This window comes from Gorilla gorilla, chromosome 8 (genome assembly GCF_029281585.2).
Source record: "Gorilla gorilla gorilla isolate KB3781 chromosome 8, NHGRI_mGorGor1-v2.1_pri, whole genome shotgun sequence".
Taxonomy (NCBI): domain Eukaryota; kingdom Metazoa; phylum Chordata; class Mammalia; order Primates; family Hominidae; genus Gorilla; species Gorilla gorilla.
This window is the reverse complement of record NC_073232.2, coordinates 112,166,026-112,186,649: the sequence shown is the minus strand read 5'-3', so window position 1 is coordinate 112,186,649 and position 20,624 is coordinate 112,166,026. Positions and strand designations below refer to the sequence as shown.

At 44.3% G+C, this 20,624-nt stretch overlaps 1 protein-coding gene across 6 annotated transcripts in view; it reads left to right on the top strand.

The window, feature by feature from the left end:
* Positions 1 to 20,624, top strand: part of DNMBP (dynamin binding protein) — a 132,906-nt gene that overhangs the window by 85,296 nt on the left and 26,986 nt on the right. For 5 of the 6 annotated variants that reach the window (XM_055352736.2, XM_031015532.3, XM_055352738.2 and 2 more), the window contains 2 exons: positions 15,544 to 15,737; positions 16,596 to 16,695. In XM_055352736.2, the coding sequence (XP_055208711.2) occupies positions 15,544 to 15,737; positions 16,596 to 16,695 (294 nt within the window). Of the gene's footprint in view, positions 1 to 10,605; positions 10,755 to 15,543; positions 15,738 to 16,595; positions 16,696 to 20,624 lie in introns of those variants that run through there. The other variant, XM_019035492.4, reaches the window with a different exon arrangement.

The window sequence follows — 20,624 nt, the reverse complement described above, 5'->3', positions numbered from 1 at the left end:
TATTCAAGCTTATTATTAATATACCAGCACATAGATCCCATATCTCCTTTAATTGCAGTCCACCAGGTGTTTATTAACTAATGTCTGTACTTGGCATTGTACCAAGCATTGAAGGTATCCAGAGAAGGCAACTGTACTCTTAAACACCTGCTATGCAGGAGCTTGCAGATCAGTTGAAGAGACAAAATACAAAAGAAGTATGTATAGCATAGACAGTAAATGCTATGGACAGTTGGAAGGTAGACCAGGTTTTTTGTTTTCTTTTTTGTTTTTTGTTTTTGTTTTTTTTTTTTTTTGAGACAGAGTCTCACTCTGTCGCCCGGGCTGGAGTGCAGTGGTGCGATCTCAGTTCACTGCAAGCCCTGCTTCCTGGGTCCATGCCATTCTCCTGCCTCAGCCTCCCGAGTAGCTGGGACTACAGGTGCCCGCTACCACGCCCGGCTAATTTTTTTTTTGTATTTTTAGTAGAGACGGGGTTTCACTGTGTTAGCCAGGATGGTCTCGATCTCCTGACCTCATGATCCACCCGCCTCGGCCTCCCAAAGTACTGGGATTACAGGTGTGAGCCACCACCACCGCGCCCGGCCTGGAGTCTTACTCTGTTGCCCAGGCTGGAGTGCAGTGGCACAATCTCAGCTCACTGCAACCTCTGCCTCCCAGGTTCAAGCGATTCTCCTGTCTCAGCCTCCCGAGTAGCTGGGATTACAGGTATGCACCACCATGCCTGGCTAATTTTTGTATTTTTTTGTAGGGATGGGGTTTCACCATGTTGGCCAGGCTGGTTTCAAACTCCTGGCTTCAGGTGATCCACCCACCTCGGCCCTCCCGAAGTGCTGGGATTACAGGCGTGAGCCACTATGCCCAGCCGAAAGACCAGTTTTTGCTTGAGCTATTAGAAAAGACTGTAGGGAAATGTTTGAACTTGGCTGAAACTTAAAGAAATAATGGAGTTGGGATAGGCAGAGAGAAGCAAGGAGAACAGTTCTGGTTGGGGAAACTATGAGAAAGACACAGGGTTGTGGTGACAAAGACGTGGGGAAGGTGGTGAGGAACACAGTGGAGGAAAGAACTAGAGTACTGAAATCTTAGACGCCAGTAGGAGTTTGGATTGGAGCTCAAGGAAGAAATCAGAGCTGGGCCTGTATGGAGGTGAGCCACCTCCATAGCTGTATCACTGAGATACAGCTCAGGTACAGAGGGAAGGAACAGCTGGGGAGAGGAGCAGGTGCCTGAGAACTGAGCCTCACAGATGCCCACAGTTACAGTGCAGGAGGAGGAAGGCAGTAAGAGAGATGGGGCAAGAATATTGGAGGAGGTCAGGAGGAAATCAGAATTTTATTATTATTATTTTTTTTTTTGGAGACGGACTCTCACTCTTTTGACCAGGCTGCAGTACAGTGGTGTGATCTCAGCGCACTGCAGCCTCCGACTCTGGTGTTCAAGTGATTCTGCCTCAGCCTTCCAAGTAGCTGGGATTACAGGCATGTGCCACCACACCTGGCTAATTTTTGTATTTTTAGTAGAGACGGGATTTCACCATGTTGTCTAGGCTGGAGTCGAACTCCTGACCTCGTGATCCGCCCACCTCGGCCTCCCAAAGTGCTAGGATTACAGGTGTGAGCCACCACACCTGGCCCTAATTTTTGTATTTTTAGTAGAGACAGGGTTTTGCCAAGTTGGCCAGGCTGGTGCTGAACTCCTGACCTCAGGTGATCTGCCCGACTTGGCCTCCCAAAGTGCTGGGATTACAGGAGATGTCAATGTCTGAAGCTATTTGTTATGCAATAAGATCCTCAAAGTGTCAAGAAAAAGAAAACGAAAAAATATTTGAAGATAAATGGGGTAGTTAAGAGGCAAAGGAGAGGGAAAAAATAAATATGTGGAGGCAAGAGGAAATGAATGCAGGGCCCTATTTCTTCAAGAGTTGGGAGATAACTGAAGCTTTCAAGTAAATTAGGCACTCCTCTTCCAAGATTGGAATGCTCCAATTTGGCCAACTCTCATCCAGCCTTGCTTCCTGGGATCATGAGTTGTATTCTCAAGAAGCTAGACAAACAAAATTAGCAGGGTATGGTGGTGCGTGCCTGTGGTCTCAGCAGTTCAGGAGGCTGAGGTGGTTAAGATTGCTTGAGCCTGGGAAGTTGAGGCTGCAGTGAGCTATGATTGCACCACTGCACTGACTCCAGCCTGGGCAAGAGAGTGAGACCTTTTTTTTTTTTTTTAAGAAAAAAAAAAAAAAAAAACAGCAGCAGCTAGGTTATGTGTTTTCTTCCCAAGCCATTACCTATATTATTTTTACATAACATTCCATCAACAATGAAGGAATGTTGGTCTGGGGAGACCCCAGGCCTCTGTAAAAGCGAGAGATATCAAGGAAAGGCAAGATAATGAGTTAGGATGGGAAGATGTACTCTTCTAGGGTATCTTCTTTCATATGGACCTGAGGGTGTTAAGGGGTACAGTGTTTGGAAGGGGGAGTGAATCAAAGCAACTAACTTGCAATATCATGGCATGCTCAGGTGGGACCTCAGATCTCTGACTCACTCACCCTGATACCACAGTTTTCCAATTTGATATTTCCTGAGAAACCAGGAAGTGCCCGTGGCTGTACATAAATACCAGGCCAACAGGCTACAGGGGTGTGACAGTGCTGGTAGTCATATTTGGGAGGAAGATCCATGTTCATATTCATAGCTGCACAGCAGACCTGGTTCCACAGTGTCAGACACCCCTTTCTTCTCATCATAAACTGAAAGGAAACAAATCAATGAAATATATTGCACTTCATTGAATCCAAAACATCACAATCATAGCAGAGTGATGCTTTTTTTAGATGGAATCTCACTCTGTTGCCCAGGCTGGAGTGCAGTGGCATGATCTTGGCTCACTGCAGCCCCCACCTCCCAGGTTCAAGTGATTCTCATGCTTCAGCCACCTGAGTAGCTGGGACTATAGGCATGTACCATCACACCCAGCTACGTTTTTGTATTTTTTTTTTTTCAGTAGAGACAGAGTTTTGCCATGTTGGCCAGGCTGATCTCAATCTCCTGGCCTCAAGTGATCCACCTGCCTCGGCCTCCCGAAGTGCTGAGACTACAGGCATGGGCCACCACGCCTGGTCTCAATTGCTGCCATTTATTAAATGCCAGTTGCTGTGCTAAGTACTGTAGGTTGAGTGCATACAGAGTACACAGGTCAGTCCAGTAGAGTCTAAGCTCCATGATAGCAGTGGATGAAGATGGTATTTCCAGAATCTAACATAGTACTTGGCATATAATAGATGCTCAATAAATATTCTACTTTGGGTCCCAGAATGTGTGTATCAGAAGTTAAATAGCAAGGGTTATTACCTGTTGCCGAAGAGGTGAATTTCGAGGAAAGAGCAGTCCAAGGACTAGAGAAAGTGTCATGGAGAAGCTGGGACTTGAGCTTTAAAAGACAGTAGGTGAGCAGAAAGGATGGAAAAGGCCCAGAGACAAGCTAGGCTTGTCCTGTTCAAGGACTAATAGGGAAACAGACCATTAAACTTTGTTGTTACAGGTTTCATAATAGTGGCAGGTGCCCAGTTCTCTGGGCTCGCTGAGAGGAAATGACTAACTGGATGATTAGAAAGAGGCCTCCCATAGTAAGTGATGTTCCTTGCGGAACTGGTTAGAAGTTAGTGTGCTCATACCCAACTGAGAGGAGTAAATGAAGTAAAAGAGTGGGAAGTCGGCTGGGCACGGTGGCTCACACCTGTAATCCTAGCACTTTGGGAGGCTGAAGCAGGAAGATTCCTTGAGCTCATGAGTTGGAGCCCAGCCTGAGCAACATAGTGAGACCCCATCTCTACAAAAGATTAAAAAAATAACTGGGCATGGTGGCTTGTGCCTGTGGTTCCAGCTACTTGGGAGGATTGCTTGAGCCCAGGAGGTTGAGGCTACAGTGAGCTTTGAGTGTGCCGCTGCATTCTAGCCTGGGCAACAGCGAGACTCTGTCTCAAAAACAAAACAAAAAAGACTGAGAAGTCACGTCAGAGTTCAGAGCTGAAAGTGACAAACAGGCCCAACCCCTTTGTTACACACACAGAAGCAACGGCCCAGAAAGGTTGTATAACATGTCCAAGGTCACACAGGTAGGAGGGAGGCAGGGTGAGGCCTTCTGAATTATTGTCTGAGTGCTTTATTCACCACACCTGCTGCTCTCCCAAGATCTAGGAGCAGCTCCACATATATCCCCAAAAGTCGAAGCCCGGGAAGAGATAGGGGAATGAAATGACTTTACTCCACCCATATCCTAGGTTTAATCAGATTTTACCATCAAAATATTGGAAATATAGGGCTGGGCGTGGTGGCTCACACCTGTAATCCCAGAACTTTGGGAGGCCGAGGTGAGTGGATCACCTGAGGTTAGGAGTTTGAGGCCACTGTGACCAACATGGAGAAACCCCTTCTCTACTAAAAATACAAAATTAGCCAGGCGTGGTGGCACGTGCCTGTAATCCCAGCTACTCGGGAGGCTGAGGCAGGAGAATTGCTTGAACCCAGGAGGCGGAGGTTGCGGTGAGGCAAGATCACATCATTGCACTCCAGCCTGGGCAATAAGAGCAAAACTCTGTCTCAAAAAAAAAAAAAAAAAAAAATGGAAATATAGTAATCCTTATTTTGAGAGATTAGGTTCACCCTTTTAAATAAATAAAACCTAAACACTTACTACCTAAGTTTATTCTATTTTGTCTTATTCTTTTGTTTCATGAATTTATATCTTGCCTGTTAGACTAGATTCATTCACTCAAATGGAACTAACTTTAAAGACCATCTAGTTTAACTCCACTTATTTTGCTAGTCCTGAAGTTCCAACAGATGAAACAACTTGACTGAAACTACAGAATGCTTTAGAGGACATTTCAGCTTTCCATATCCTTGCCCCAGCTCCCAGATGGAGTCTTCCTCTGTCACCCAAGCTGTAGTGCCGTGGCACCATCTTGGCTCACTGTAGCCTCCGCTTCCTGGGTTCAAGCGATTCTCCTGCCTCAGCCTCCCAAGTAGCTGGTGGCACACGCCACCATATCTGGCTAATTCTTGTATTTTTAGTAAAGATGGGGTTTTACCATGTTGGCCAGGCTGGTCTCAAACTCCTTACCTCAGGTGATCAACCTGCCTTGGCCTCCCAAAGTGCTGGGATTACAGGCGTGAGTCACAGCACCCAGCCTATAATTAAAACTTTAAACGATTATAATTTAGATCAACTGATTTTGGGGGGGAAGGTGGGATAGTTGTAAAAGATATATAAAATGTTATGAGAGCAAGTGGAAGGAATAAAAGTAAACCGCCTAATTAATATAAACTGAAGAAAGTGATTTTTATAGAGTAGGAGAGAAAAATAGAGGGTTATGTAGTTGAGCAAATTTTGAACCATCACTGTAGTGTTAATGGAAATATAATGCAGGAAATGGCCATGCTTTCATGGATAAGACACAAAATCCAGAACGGACCTTGACGTTTAATGGAGAGCACTGGCTTGGGAGGCCAGTTTTGAATATGCTGCTTTATGAGCTGTTTGGTCTTAAACAAGTCATTTTATTCCTCTTTGCCTGTTTCCTCATTTGTAAAACGTGAGCACTATTACCTTGCCTCAAGAGCCTTGGTAAAATAGAACATCGGATTGTGTGTCTATGTGTGTAGAAAATAGAGCTTTTCATGTAGTTTTATTGACTGACATTATAAAAATTTGCTTATTAAACAGTGATAACTTTAATTTTACAAGAATTATCTTTGCCGTGTCGATTATTTTACTTATGCTGCCTAAAGATTAAAAAATAATAATCCCACAGTTTTAAGATTATCAGCATACCATGCTAGGATTTATGTGTGTTTGGTGAGTGTTCAGAAATGGTGTTTGAGTTACTCCTAGTATTAAAATCACTATCCTGCAGCATAAGAAGTTGCAGACCATGGTGAAACCTTGTCTCTACTAAAAGAACAAAAATTAGTTGGGCGTAGTGGCGGGTGCTTGTAATCCCAGCAACTCGGGAGGCTAAGGCAGGAGAATTGTTTGAACCTGGGAGGTGGAGGTTGCAGTGAGCCCAGATTGTGCCACTGCACTCTAGCCTGGGCGACAATAAGACTCCTTTTCAAAAAAAAAAAAAGAAGTTGCAGACTCCTGTAATTTGGGCACTTGATCCTCATTTGTTGTCCTGTTTGCCTAGATTGGGACCTGGATATGAAAAGGGGAAAGGGAGGCTTTGAGCTGGGTCTCCGAGGTGGAATTTCTCCCAGCAGGGATTTTACTTCAGGCTACTTGCCAAAATAGACCGACATTACAGAGCAAAAGCCACCAGGAACGTTTTTCCTCTTGCTGTTGAGATTTAGGACCTAACTGTAATAGATTTACCTCTGAAGTTTGGTGATCCAGGAAGTCTGCTATGAGCCCTGCAGCTCTGGAAGTTTTACACAGAGCAGGATAAAATTTCCCCAAATAGAAGTAAAGTAGGTGCTAGAGGAAAAGCAGTGGGGGTTGGGTGGGCTGGCCAGAGTGTTGTGGTAACACGGAAAACCAGGGTTTGTGATTCCTCCAGGCAGGGCTGGGGAGAAGATGAGCACGTGTACAGACAAATCGCCTCCTCTCAGGGTTTGCTGCAGAAAGACTGCTTCTAGATGCATTGCTAGGCAGGCAGTTGTGTTTTTGCTTTCTTTTTTGCATATTATTTCAACAATGTTTTCCTTTCTTTTCTTTTTTTTGAGACAGAGTCTTACTCCATCGCTCAGGCTGGAGTGCAGTGGCGCGATCTTGGCTCAATGCAACCTCCGCTTCCTGGGTTTAAGGGATTCTCCTGCCTCAGCCTCCCGAGTAGCTGGGACTACACTACAGTTGGGCACCACTGCGCCCAGCTAATTTTTGTATTTTTTTTAGAGACGGGGTTTCACCATGTTGGCCAGGCTGGTCTCGAACTCCTGACCTCGTGATCCACCTGCCTCGGCCTCCCAAAGTGCTGGGATTGCAGGCGTGAGCCACCGCGCCCGGCCCCTATTTTCTTCATCCATTTAAAGGGATTGATAGGTCAGGAAAGAAACCTCAGATTATTAAAAGGTAAAGAACGTTTGAAATGGACTAACGGTAATTGGGGGCTGACTGTTAGAACATTCTCGTTTTACAGCAAATGTTCTTTTTTCTACTTTATTATTCTTTGTCATAGCAATATTATATATTCATCATAGAAATACTAGAAATGGGAATAAGTGAAAAGAAAGGAAAAACTCGGTTTCTGTCACCTTTAACACTTTTTTCAAATATGTGCATTTAAAATATTTTTCCCTTTTTAACAAAACTACAATTCTCTCATAAACTTTTTTCAGCAATTCACGTTAGATGTCACCCAGGCTGGAGTACATTGGCACAACCTCAGCTCACTGCACCCTCCATCTCCCAGGTTCAGGTGATTCTCCTGTCTCAGCCTCCGGAGTAGCTGGGATTATAGGCGTGTGCCACCACAACCAACTAATTTTTGTATTTTTAGTAGAGACGGGTTTTCGCCATGTTAGCCAGGCTGGTCTTGAACTCCTGACCTCGGGTGATCCACTGCCTTGGCCTCCCAAACTTCTGGAATTATAGGTGTGAGCCACTGCGCCTGGCCTTATAAGAGTATTTTATTATATGGACATGCCATAGTTTATTTACCTGGGCCCTTTTGCTCTTTTGGGTTTTTATTGAGACAGAGTCTCACTCTGTCACCAAGGCTGGAGTACAGTGGCGTGATCTCGCTCACTGCAGCCTCGGCCTCCTGGATTTAAGCAATTCTTCTGCCTCAGCCTCCTGAGTAGCTGGCACTACAGGCACACTCCACTGCTCTCTACCCAGACCCTTTTGAGGAAATTTTAGTTCTTTCTGTTTAGGTTGCTTCTAAGCTTTTTAAAACATTGACCATCCCTGAATGAACATATTTGTGCCCTTGTCCAATTATTTAGTAGAATAAATTCCTAAAAGCAGGCTTCTGGGCTATAAGGTTTGATTTTTTTTAAAGTAGATAAAGTATTGAGGTTCGATTTTTTTTTAAGTAGAAAAAATATTAAAGTTTTAATTTACTCCCCTATCCCTCTTTGCCCTCGATTTTAACTTTTAAAATGAAAGGACTTTATAAAATTGGCCTTTCCCTTCATTTCACATAATTTCTGCCATAAATTACCTGGAATACTGTTGCATATTTGCTGTGTATGACACAACTAGGTTAGATTCTGTCTGAGGGATTTACTTATTTATTTTTTTATTTTGAGACAGAGTCTCGCTCTGTCGCCCAGGCTGGAGGCGCAGCCTCTGCCTCCCAGGTTCCAGCGATTCTCCTGCCTCAGCCTCCTGGGTAGCTGGGATTACAGGCACACGCCACCACGCCCAACTAATTTTTGTAATGTTAGTAGAGACAGAGTTTCACCATGTTGGCCAAGCTGGTCTCAAACTCCTCACCTCAGGTGATTCGCCTGCCCTGGCTTCCAAAAGTGCTAGGATTACAGGCATGAGCCACTGTGCCCAGCCTAAGGGATTTATAATTTATGTTATATTGGGTGGCGTTTTATAAATGCAATCATATTAATATGTGCAAATATGCTTAAATGTATCATTGTTCACAGTCTTATTGTGGGCAAACTGTGGCTCTAATTATCAGCTTAAATTGTGCTCTAGAATTGCACCACTTTGCTATTAGCTACCAGATGGCTACCAAAACCCAAAAGTGGAATTCCAGGTTAGAATGCATATGGTTTGCCTGCCTGGGAAAAAAAGAGACAGAATAGCTATTGGTCAAGAGCACAGACTCTGGAGCCAAGGTAGGTTGAGATCTCAGCTCTTCTACTTACTGGGGCAGTTACTTAATTTTTCTTCCTTCCTCATCAGTAAAATGGGGACAATAATAGGGTGTTTTGAAGCTAAATTAATATTTGTAAAATACCTAGAACAGTGCATGACACACATAGTGCCATATAAATATTTGTTTTCTTTTCTTTTTGATACAGGGTCCCACTCTGTTGTCCAGGCTGGTGTGCAGTGGAGCTATCACAGCTCACTGCAACCTCAACCTAGCAGGCCCAGGTGATCCTCCCACTTCAGCCTTCGGAGTAGCTGGGACTACAGGCACGTGCTACCACGCCCAGCTAATTTTGTTTGTTGTTTGTTTTGTAGAGACTGAAGGTCTCACTCTGTTGCCCAGGCTGGTCTCGAACTCCTGGTTTCAAGTGATCCTCCTGCCTCTATCTCCCAAAATGCTGGAATTATAGTCATGAGCCACTGTGCTCAGCCAGTATGACTTTTTTTTTTTTTTAATTATTTTGTTCCTGTGAGGTTAAAAAGTATCGGTTAAGTTTGAGTCCCCATTGATCTCCACTTCTCCCCCAAATCCTAGGTCCTTCCCTGAGACAAACTCTGGGATGAATTTCGTGTGTTTTCCTTCCAGACGTTTCTCTGTACACTTACATAATTTTATATATATATATATATATGTGTGTGTGTGTGTGTGTGTGTGTATATGTATATATGTGTGTGTATGTGTATATATGTATATATGTGTGTGTATGTGTATATATATGTATATATATGTGTGTGTGTATATATATATATATATATATTTTTTTTTTTTTTTTTTTTTTTGAGACAGAGTTTCACACTTGTTGCCCAGGCTGGAGTGCAATGGCATGATCTCGGCTCACTGCAGCCTCTACCTCCCGGGTTCAAGCGATTTTCCTGCCTCAGCCTCCCAAGTAGCTGGGATTACAAGCATGTGCCACCACACCAGGCTAATTTTTTTGTATTATTAGTAGAGATGGGGTTTCACCATGTTGACCAGGCTGGTCTTAAACTCTTGACCTCAGGTGATCCGCCCATCTCGGCCTCCCAAGGTGCTGGGATTACAGGCCTCACGTGAGCCACTGCGCCCAGCCTATATGTTTATATAGAAATATGTATGGGTTTTTGCAGATTTTCCTTTCTTTGGTCTCTTTTCCCTGTTCTCCATTTTCTTACAAAATTGTGCATTTTCTTAAAAAATTGTGGCATATTGTTGTGTGCCTTTCTTCTCCCTGGTTCATTTAAGTGTAAATGTTTGGAAGATGTGAGCGGGACTCCCAGTTCCTGTGAATCACTCCTGCCATCCCTGTTCTTGCTGTCCTGGGACTACCCAGCTGAAATCTGCTCTGTGATGGCTTTAGGGTTCATTGCCTAAAGAAGGGGGAGGTTTGGGGTCCCTTGGCTAAGCTGTGGGTGAAAGACTGCAGAAAGAGGCCCAGGGGCAGACTAAACAGGCAACTGCTGCCCACTTCACAGTTTTGCCTCTCATCACAAGAGATGGCTGGGCCTTTGGAATTCTTTCCTCAAAAGGGCACTCCCCATTTCCCATGCAAAACAGCAACAAAAAGTCTTAGCATGGGGTAGAAAAGGAAGAGATAATAACCTTAGATTCACACTCCAGAAGTGGAATTTCGAGGGTTTTAGGACTAGGAAAGAACACCAAATAGAAAGGAAGGTGTTGATCCAGGTACTGCTGGGCCCGCTGGTGCACTTCTCAGTCCAGTACGCTTAGGGTTCCAGCTCCATCCTTTAGGACGAGCCCTGCTGTGATAGCCCGGGTGACTTGCGCGATTCATATGTAAATGTGGGAAGCCTGGGGGAAATGCCGACCCTATTCAAAGGAGTTTAGGGGGTTGTGGAGCATTCCAGAGCTCTGGGAAGATTCTGTCCCGCCTGCTTACCTTCAGGCCCACACCTCCACACACAGCCAACTCTGGGCACTGCAGGTAGGTCCTGGGGTGTGGGAGCCAGCACAGAAGGAAGTGGAACAGGCAGCCTCTTCGTCCCCGCTCAAGGGCACCTGGGATCTGGCCGGGAGCTCAAAATTTTCCCCGTTAGAAATAGAGCCAGCTTTCTGAGGCAAGGGAAGGGCGCATGGCTCTGCTCTTTAACTCTGAAGTGTGTGTGATGGAGTTGTGGGAAGCCGTGGGCTAATGACTCCCTTCCTTCGAACTTTAGGAAGTGAGCCTGGTGATAATGTACTAACCGGAAAGGGCTGGGGGTGTCTTGAGAAGGAATGGAATCAGGACTTGGGGTGGGGGGTAAGCCACAATCACTGAAGGAACCCCACAACTAATTGTTTTATCACAGGAAGTACAATTGTGCAACAGTCCCAGCTCCTTTAACACCTGCCGGGCTATCCTAGGAAGAAAATAAGAGCTCGTCTGCACATTTTATTGTTCTCATAGAAAAGTGGGATTTTAGAGTCTGCACAGGGCACTTTTCTGCTTGGTACATTTACCATCTATCAGGTGCAGATGGCATATTCGGGCCCATTGTGGGAAAAGGACTAATGTTTGTTGGGTTATTACCTTGTTTAACTCCCTCAACTACTCTGCAAAGCAAGTATTATTATCCTCATTTTATAGATTGGGAAATTGAGGCCAAGAGATAAAAGTGGACATTTCCAAGGCTCCCCAGCTACATAGTGGGGAAGTGCAAGATTCAAAGCTTCTTTTTCCACCACAGCTGGCTGGGGGTGAAGGCTGCCTTCTCCCGCTTTGTTGTCCGGGATACTAAAAATTTAATTTTTTTAGAGACGGGTGTCTCACTATGTTGCCCAGGCTGGTCTTGAACTCCTGGGCTCCAGCAGTCTTCCCACCTCAGACTCCCAAAGCGCTAGGATTACAGGCATGAGCCACCACGCATGGCCCAGATACTAAAATTTTAGAGCAGATATTTTTATTAGAATATATGTGGCATAAAGGAAAAAGTTTTTATACTTACAGTCATTTCAAGCCAGACTTTAAAATTTGACTTAATCTTTGAAAACTCTCTGAGTGTTAATAAATGTTTGTGGCACCTGAAGGTCACCAGTGTCTTCAGAAATACCTTGGGTTGCCAGGAGCAGTGACACATGCCTATAGTCCCAGCTACTTGGGAGGCTGAGGTGGGAGGATCGCTTGAGAGCCCCAGGAGTTTGAAACCAGTCTGGGTAACAGCCCCCTCCTTTAAAGAGAGAGGAAGAGAAAGAGGAGGGAAAGAAACACCTAGGGTTTTATTAAAATTGCGGATACCCCGGTCCCACCCAGGTTTGCTGAATCTGAATCCCAGGGATGGTGTCCAGGAAACTGCAATATAGTGAAAACATCCCACAGGGGTTTTTAATCACACCAAAGTGTTTGGGGTTTTAAAGGCTGCTCAAGAGTTTGTAAACCCCATTTTCGGGGGGTGGGGGCACAGGGGAAGGCATGCTGGTAGTTTAAAAGAATTGTTATTGTTTTTCTGCATTTTAAAGAAATAAAAATCTAATACATAGGCTGGCTGGCTTCTGATTGATGAGTAAGTGCTTGCTGGTACTTTGTGTTTTCAACTACTATAATTAGTAGAATTTTGATTCTCAGGAGAGTACACAGTGGTTTCCAGGGAGTTTTTAAGATTTGAAGCAAATAAGCCCCTGACCTTTTCTCATTGAGATTCCAGGCCAGGGAAACCAAATGGTGCAGGATTAAGTGCACAGGATTTGGATTTAAATATATTTAGGTTCTAAATCCACAACTGCCATTTACTCACTATATAACCTCAGACAAGTTTGTCAGCCTCTCCAAGCCTGGATTTTCTTACCTATTAAATGGGAGTAATAATACCTACTTAAAAATTCTGATGTGAGTATTAAATGAGTTCAGGGATATAATCTGTAAAGTACCTGGCATGTGATAGGAATTCAGTAAATGTTCTCCCTCTCCAGAGGTTTTTAGTCTTGTATTTAAAATGAGTTTCTATTCTCAACTTGGCACTAATGAGACCATATTTGGGATTGAAAGTCTGTTGCTTTGAGATCACAAAGAAAATTTAAAACAAGGCTATTAGAAATAAATTTTACATGTAACACAATGAATTTAGAATCATAATCGAACACTGATGAAATCAGGGTTATGCTTCAAGTTTTGCCATTCATTCTACCAAAAAGTTCAAGAAAGAGCTTTTTCTGTTATGTCTTAAGTTTTATTTTGAATAATATCAAATATACAGAAAATTGCAATAGTACAATGAAAACTCCTGTATACATTTTATACAAATTCACCCATATTTAACATTTTGCTGTTTTTATCTCATTCTCTGTCAATCCCCACTCTCCACATGCAGTTTTTTCCCTTTAATGAACTAAGAGTACATTGCATATATTGTGCCCCTTAGTAAGCTTCAGTGTGTATTTTGTATGAACATGGATTTTTTTTTTGAGATGGAGTCTTGCTCTGTTCTCCCAGGCTGGAGTGCAGTGGTGCAATCTTGGCTCACTGCAACCTCTGCCTCAGCCCCCTGAATAGCTGGAATTACAGGCAAAATACAAATTTTTGTATTTTTAGTAGAGATGGGGTTTCACCATGTTGGTCAGGCTGGTCTCGAACTTCTGACCTCAGGTGATCTGTCCGCCTCAGCTTCGGACTCCCAAAGTGCGGGGATGACAGGCGTGAGCCACTGCACCTGGCCAGATTTTTTTTTTTACTCAGGCTAGAGTGCAGTGGCATAATCCCAGCTTACTGCAACCTCTGCCACCCAGGCTCAAGCCATCTTCCCACCTCAGCCTCCTGAGTAGCTGGGACTATAGGTGTGTGCCAGTCCATGTGCTGCTAATTTTTGTATTTTTTGTAGAGGTGAGGTTTCACCATGTTGCCCAGGCTGGTCTTGAACTCCAAGCTCAAGTGATCTACCCACCGCGGCCTCCCAAAGTGCTGAGATTATAGGCATGAGCCACCACACTTGGCCTAAAATGGTGATTTGCTGACTCCATTATTTCTTCTCTTATTTATCAGCTGACATTCTACCATAACAAAGAGTTTTCTCTTCTCCCCCATTTATTTATGTACTTAAATATTATCAATATGTACTTACAGATTCTTATTCAGTGGAATAATCCATTGTGCTTTTTCATTTATACTCAAATTGTGCCAGATTGGCCAGTGGGAGCCCCTTCAAGCTGGCCTCTGTGCCCTTTGACCTATCCCCACCATGTTGTTGAGTACTTCTTCACTTTCTCCCACATTTCAGGCTCAGCTATACCTTCTCTGCCCCAGCCCTGGAATTAGCCATTTCTTCAAAGAACCCTGCCTCCTTTTAGTGGAGAATGGCATCTAGAAACCAGAATTTGGGTTGTATTCTAAAACACTGGAATTACTTTTTTGAGACAGGGTCTTTCTCTGTCACCCAGTCTGGAGTGCAATAATGGCACTATCTCGTGTCGCTGCAACCTCTGCCTCCTGGGTTCAAGTGATTCTCATGACTCAGCCTCCCAAGTACCTGGGATCACAGGTGTGTGCCACTATGCTTAGCATTTTTGTATTTTTAGTAGAGATGGGAGCTTGCCATGTTGGCCAGGCTGGTCTCGAACTCCTGACCTCAAGTGATCTGCCAGCCTTGGCCTCCCAAAGTGCTGGGATCATGGGCGCGAGCCACTGCACCCGTCCCAGAATTCCTAACTTCTGAGAGAAAGCAGTGTGGAAAATTTTTTGGAGAATAAAATCTGCTGTGAAGGCCGACTTTCCTTAAGTAGTTTGAACACTTGTGTTTTTGCTTCTTAAACCTGGGTTAAAATATTCCTGTAATTGTACTCAGACTTACTAGTATATTTACATACCAAATTTGTAGTTGTTTAATTGGATCATAAAGAATTTGATAGACTAAGCAGAGGCTGATTGTTTCACTGCTGTTCTTTTCCTTTGCTTATTACCGTGTTTAATGCTCATTTCAGATGAACAAATGCTGTTCCATGTTTATAAATAACTCTCTCATCCTATGTATCTAAGTAATAGATAATTGTAAAAGCTAATGACAGGATACATATTTGTTTTTTAGAATAATGCAGTTTAGTTCTTAGAGATTCTTATACTTGAAAATACCATTGATAAGCTTCATGTTTATAGTAAGTTTGTATGTACTAGGACATTTGAGGTAACAAAACCTGCTTGTGAGTTTTGGTTAAGGTTTTCATAGGGAAAATCTAAACAATTTTTTTTACCTATTTCATTATATGCTAATGTTGACCTACCATTACAGTGACTGGAAAGTGATAGGTCCTATAATTATCCAGATCTCAGATGGATAATTTCTTATTTTTTATTTTACCCTTAGTTGGCATTGTTCTGTGTTCCCCATAATATTCTGTTTAATGTGCTACATCTGTATTTTGAACTTCCAGCTTGTTATTTCTGGTGCTTTGATCATGGACCATGTTTTATATCTGATTAAGTGAAAGCAAGTCTTTATAAGGTCAGACCCCTCTAACCTCTTTTGCAAGGAGCTTGTAGACATGCTTTGTTCACTCAAAGTGGGCTAGCTACTTCTTTTCAGGACACATTCTCAAAATGGTATTGCACAGGTTGGAGTTCTCTCTGCAGTGATGGCTTTCTAAGCGCTTCAGCTGTCCCTGTTTACAACTGACATGTGCGATCTGATTTCCTGAGGGTTGACAATAGTGAGACCTTTGGTTCTCAGGGAATGGGTTCTGTTTGCCTCAAACTGTGGAAGGGTGCTGCTTTTACACCCAGAGCTGCTAACCAGTTCTCTTTTCCCTTCTAGAAATGACGCTCCTCTCCTCCCAGTCTTCATCACTGGTGACCCCTTCTGGGTCTGTGTCTGCCGAAAATCCAGAGCAGAGGATGCTGGAGAAGAGAGCCAAGGTCATAGAAGAACTTCTTCAGACAGAAAGAGACTACATTCGGGATCTGGAAATGTGTATTGAGCGGATCATGGTACCCCTGCAGCAGGCACAGGTGGGAACTGGGAGACAGAGTTAGTATGACTTTGAATATGGTCCTCCAGGCCAGAAGCATTAGGATATAGGAGCTTTCCCCACAGATTTATTGGATTTGAAATAGAAACTGTGACTGTGAGTGCTGCTGCTCTTAATCAAGGGCCTCAACATACGTGTGTCATCAGCTAAGCCTTCAGCATCCTTTCACTTGTCAAGTCTACTGTTAACCTACCAGACACTGCAGTCACTCCTAGGACACTTCCTGTTTCTGTGGCTCCTGAAAGCAGTTCCAGGGAGTCTGAATCGTGGCCCTGCTGGAAGGCTGAGTGATGATGTAGCAAAGCCTGGGGGTGAGCAGTTACATGACTCTAGTACCTGTTCATATAGAGTTTATCCAGGAAACCCTTACTAACATGTGAGTAGGCTAGGGACTTTTCTAGATGCTGGAGGTAGTAAGAAAAGGGTAACAATGTCCTGGGGTTTATAGTCCTTATTGCTTGTAACTTGACCAGCTGGGCTGGGCTTGGGTTTACACCCTTGGAGCATTCACTCCCAAGTACTTCTGCAGCAGGTAGGCAGTGCTACGGGATGTTGGTCGCGGGTGGGAATTTGTATCCCAGTGCATTTGTAGACCAAATTGGTTCCATTATCACTTTACTAAAGTGCTGGTGGGGGTGGCAGAGAATAGTTGGATCAAGGACAAAGGATGACACTAAAGATAATGTTGGATATTTCTAGTCTGGAAACTTCGTGAAAGTGAGTGAAGAAAGTGACCTTGAGCAATTTTTCTACAATTCTTGAAGAGCTGTTCCTAAGATGATTGAAATGCCATTAAGCTCATTTCCATGCATCTTTATGTTTTGTTTCCTTTTCTCAGGTACCAAACATTGATTTTGAGGGACTTTTTGGAAATATGCAGATGGTGATTAAGGTCTCGAAGCAATTATTGGCTGCTCTGGAAATCAGCGATGCTGTAGGTATGAGCTCCTGTGTTGTTTCAGAAGCAGCTTTTTAAAAAAACTTCATGGGCAGAAGTAAGGGGCCTTCCTGATACTGAGTAACTATGCCTCCGGGAAGATACAGGTGTAGGTACTTAGTCCAGAGGTTACTTGTCCTCTGCTTTCCTTCTCTCTCAGCCTACTTTGGGGTAATAATAGGATGTTAGCAATAGAAGTAGTTTTGGATGTCATACAGTACAATGTTTTTCCACACTCATGGTTGCAGCCCATTACTGGGTCATGAGATCAACTTATTTTTCAAGAAAATACCAGAATGCGGCCAGGCACAGTGGCTCACACCTGTAATCCCAGCACTTTGGGAGGCCATGGCAAGAAGATCACCTGAGGTCAGGAGTTTGAGATCAGCCTGGCCAACATGGTGAAACCCTGTCTCTACTAAAAATAGAGCTGGGCGTGGTCATGGGCTCCTGTAATCCCTGCTACTTGGGAGACCAAGGTGGGAGGATTGCTTGAGTCCAGGAGGTTGAGGCTGCAGTGAGCTGAAATCGCACCACGAGCCACTACACCACTGCCTGGGGTACAGAGCAAGACTTGGTCTCAAGAAAAAAAAAAAAACAAAAGAAAATATCAGAATGCACTGTAAGTTTAACTACCAATTTTTGAAATTTATCTGTTTGTTTTTTTTTTTGACACAGGATTTTTACACTGTCGCCCAGGTTGGAGTGCAGTGGTGTGAATTCAGCTCACTGCAGCCTCAACCTCCCAGCCTCAAGCCATCCTCCCTACCTTGGTCTCCCACATAGCTGGGAATACAGGCATGTGCCACCACGCCCAGCTAATTTTTGTAATTTTTTTTTTGTAGAGATGGAGTTTTGCCATGTTGCCCAGACTGGTTTCAAACTCCTGGGCTCAAGCGATCCACCCACCTCGGCCTCCCACATTGCTGGGATTACAGGTGTGAGCCACCACTTCTGGCTGAAACTTTTATTTTCATTTCAAATATATGTGTACTGAGTCATAATTTAAAATACATTTATGTGGGACATTGTCAAAATGTTTTTAAAACATCTAGTTTTTATAAACAAGGGAACTTATTGGTTATCCATTGCTATTTAACAATTTCACCGAAACTTAGCAGCTGAAAACATTAAACATGTATTACCTCACTGCTTCTGTAGGTCAGGAGTCTGGAGGTGGCTCCGCTGGGTGGTTCTGGCCCAGGGTCTCATGAGGTTGGAGTCAGTTGTTGGCCTGGACTGCCGTCATCTGGGGCTCAGGGATCTGCTTCCAAGAAAGCTCACTCAGTTCTTCAGGCGTCAGTTTCTTGCCACGTGAGCCTCTCCCTGGGCTTTCCTCACGACGTGGCATGAGTCATGAGTCACCTAGAGTGACCTGTGAGAGAGAGCGAGAGACAGAATGAGAGAGAGCACGCAAGAGCAAGCACGCCTGAGACAGGAGCCACAGAGTCTTCTATAACCTGATCTTGAACATGACACAGCATCACTTCTGTCATGTTCTGTGGGTCATACAGACTAGCCCTGGCACAGTGTGAGAGGGGACATCCTATCATTTTGCTGCTTTATTGGAATCCTAATTACAAGAGGCTACCCCAGTTCCAGCCATGACACCATATACAACAACATCCAGCAGAAGGAGTGACCCCTGTGTCATTTTAAGAGTTTGCAAACTTTTTCCAGCGCTCCCTGACCAGATACCTTATTTCTCGTTGGCCAGAAGTGGGTGACATGCATGCAGCTAAGCTGATGGCTGGAAAGGGGAATGGGTCATGACGCTGGCTTACACTAGATGGAATTTACCTGACTCACCTGGGAGAAAAACGGACACAGGAACAAAATCAGGGTTCTGCCCCCTGAAGGGAGGAGGAAACAGCTCTGGGATGTTGTAGCATGGTTAATGTTTCCTGAGTGTTTCTCTCACCACATACCCTCTCAAGATAGGTCCAGCTGGATCTCAGTTGTTCTCTACAATAGACAGCCGTCTGAGGTTTAGGTACTGTTGTTTCTTCTTTTTTTAGACAGGGTTTCACATTGTTATCCAGACTGGACTGCAGTGGCACAATGACAGCTCACCCACAGCCTTGATTACCCAGGTCAAGCAATCTTCTCACCTCAGCTCCCTGAGCAGCTGGAACTATAGGCATGCACCATCAGGTCCAGCTAATTTTTAAATTTTTGTAGAGATGGAGTCTCACTATGTTGCCCAGGCTAGTCTTGGATGCCTGGCCTCAAACGATCTTCCCTCCTCAGACTCCCAAAATGCTGTGATTATAGGCACGAGCCACCACACGTTTTTGAGACAAGGTCTTACTCTGCTGCCTAGGCTAGAATGCAGTGGTGTGATCATGGCTCACCTCAGCCTCGACCTCTCGACCTCCCAGGCTCAAGTGATCCTCCCACCTCAGCCTCCCAACTAGCTTTTTTATTTTTAGTAGAGATGAGGTCTTGCTCTGTTGCCCAGGCTGGTCTTGAATTCCTGAGCTCAGTCCTCCCACACTGCAAGATTACAGGTGTGACCCACTCTGCAGCCAGTTTAGGTACTCTATCCTATTTTACAGTGAAGAAACCGACACTTAGAGGGAAGGTAATTTGCCCAGGTCACATGGCTAGTAATTGATGGGACTGGCATTCAAACTCAAGTCTTTCTGCCGTGCAGGCAAATGCCATTAGCCTCTATACAGAACACAACTGTGTCTTTTGCATTTTCTGGAACAGTTACAAAAACTGGAACCTGAGGTTCTTGCCCTTAGTCTAACCAGAGAGGTCAGGGAAGTTGAGGAAGGAGATACACACATTGAGTTGGGCAGAAGGAAGTCACAGTGACTCAGTTTTAGTGTGATGGTGAAGCATAAACGACAGTGTATACGACTTTTTAAGGCACTTGAAATAAGTATCTCTGAGTCATTTATTTGTATTAAGAAAGAAATGAGATAAAGTTGGCTGCTATCTAAAAGAGCTTAATTTTAAATTAAGCAGTTACTCATTTTTCTTCCAGTTTATTACCTGTTGTTGTTCCTGGGGCTCTCAGGTGGTTGGAGTTAACCAGCTTCTGCAAGGCGCCTTCTCCCCTTAGGTCTGATTCAAATCAGAAATGAGAGTCTTAGCATCTGTGTCTATAGTGTACTATACCTTACATTATGACAGTAAACTGAGAAATGAAAGCAAATATCCATAACCCCACCTCCATAAGATAGCACCTGCATTTATTTTTTCTTCTTCCCTTCGCTTCTTGTCCAAAGTCAAACAAGGAGTTGGGTAGCAGGCTTCGATGTGTTGAAGACACACAGAGGTGGTGGAGAGGCCTCGACACTGAAAGGCTGAGACCTAGGTGCAAGGACTAATTTTTAGAGGAGGGATGGTGGGTGGTGGGCTTGAGGGAGCCAAGACTGAGAGTACCGTGCCGGTGACTCTAACGGAAGGCCAGGCGTGCGTTCAGTGGGGGATTCATAAAGGACAAACGAGGTCTGAAACATCCGATGAGGGAAGGCTCCGAGAAGACCATGAAGGGCAAGTTAAAGCCTTATGGAGCCATGGGCAAAGGGCAGGTGGCTGAGATAGAGAATGATCAAGCAGCACCGGGAGACTCCGGGTACATGGTCATAGGTGGAAAGTACTCGCTTTACCTGATTTTAAACACATCCCGCCGAGAGCTATGTTGTTCATAATGACCCAGGATGTGTGTTTCTGTGTATGTCTGTGCTTAGTTTTACCATGTCCAGTGTTTTCCTTTTTTTTTCGAGACAGTCTCACGCTGTTTCCCAAGCTGGGGTGTAGTAGTGTGATCACAGCTCACTGCAGCCTCTACCTCTTGGGCTCAAGCGATCCTCCCACCTCAGCCTACCTAGTAGCTGGGACTACAGGTGCATACCACCACACCCAGCTAATTTTTATGTCCGATGTTTTCTGATATTTTCTTTTCTATTTGATCAG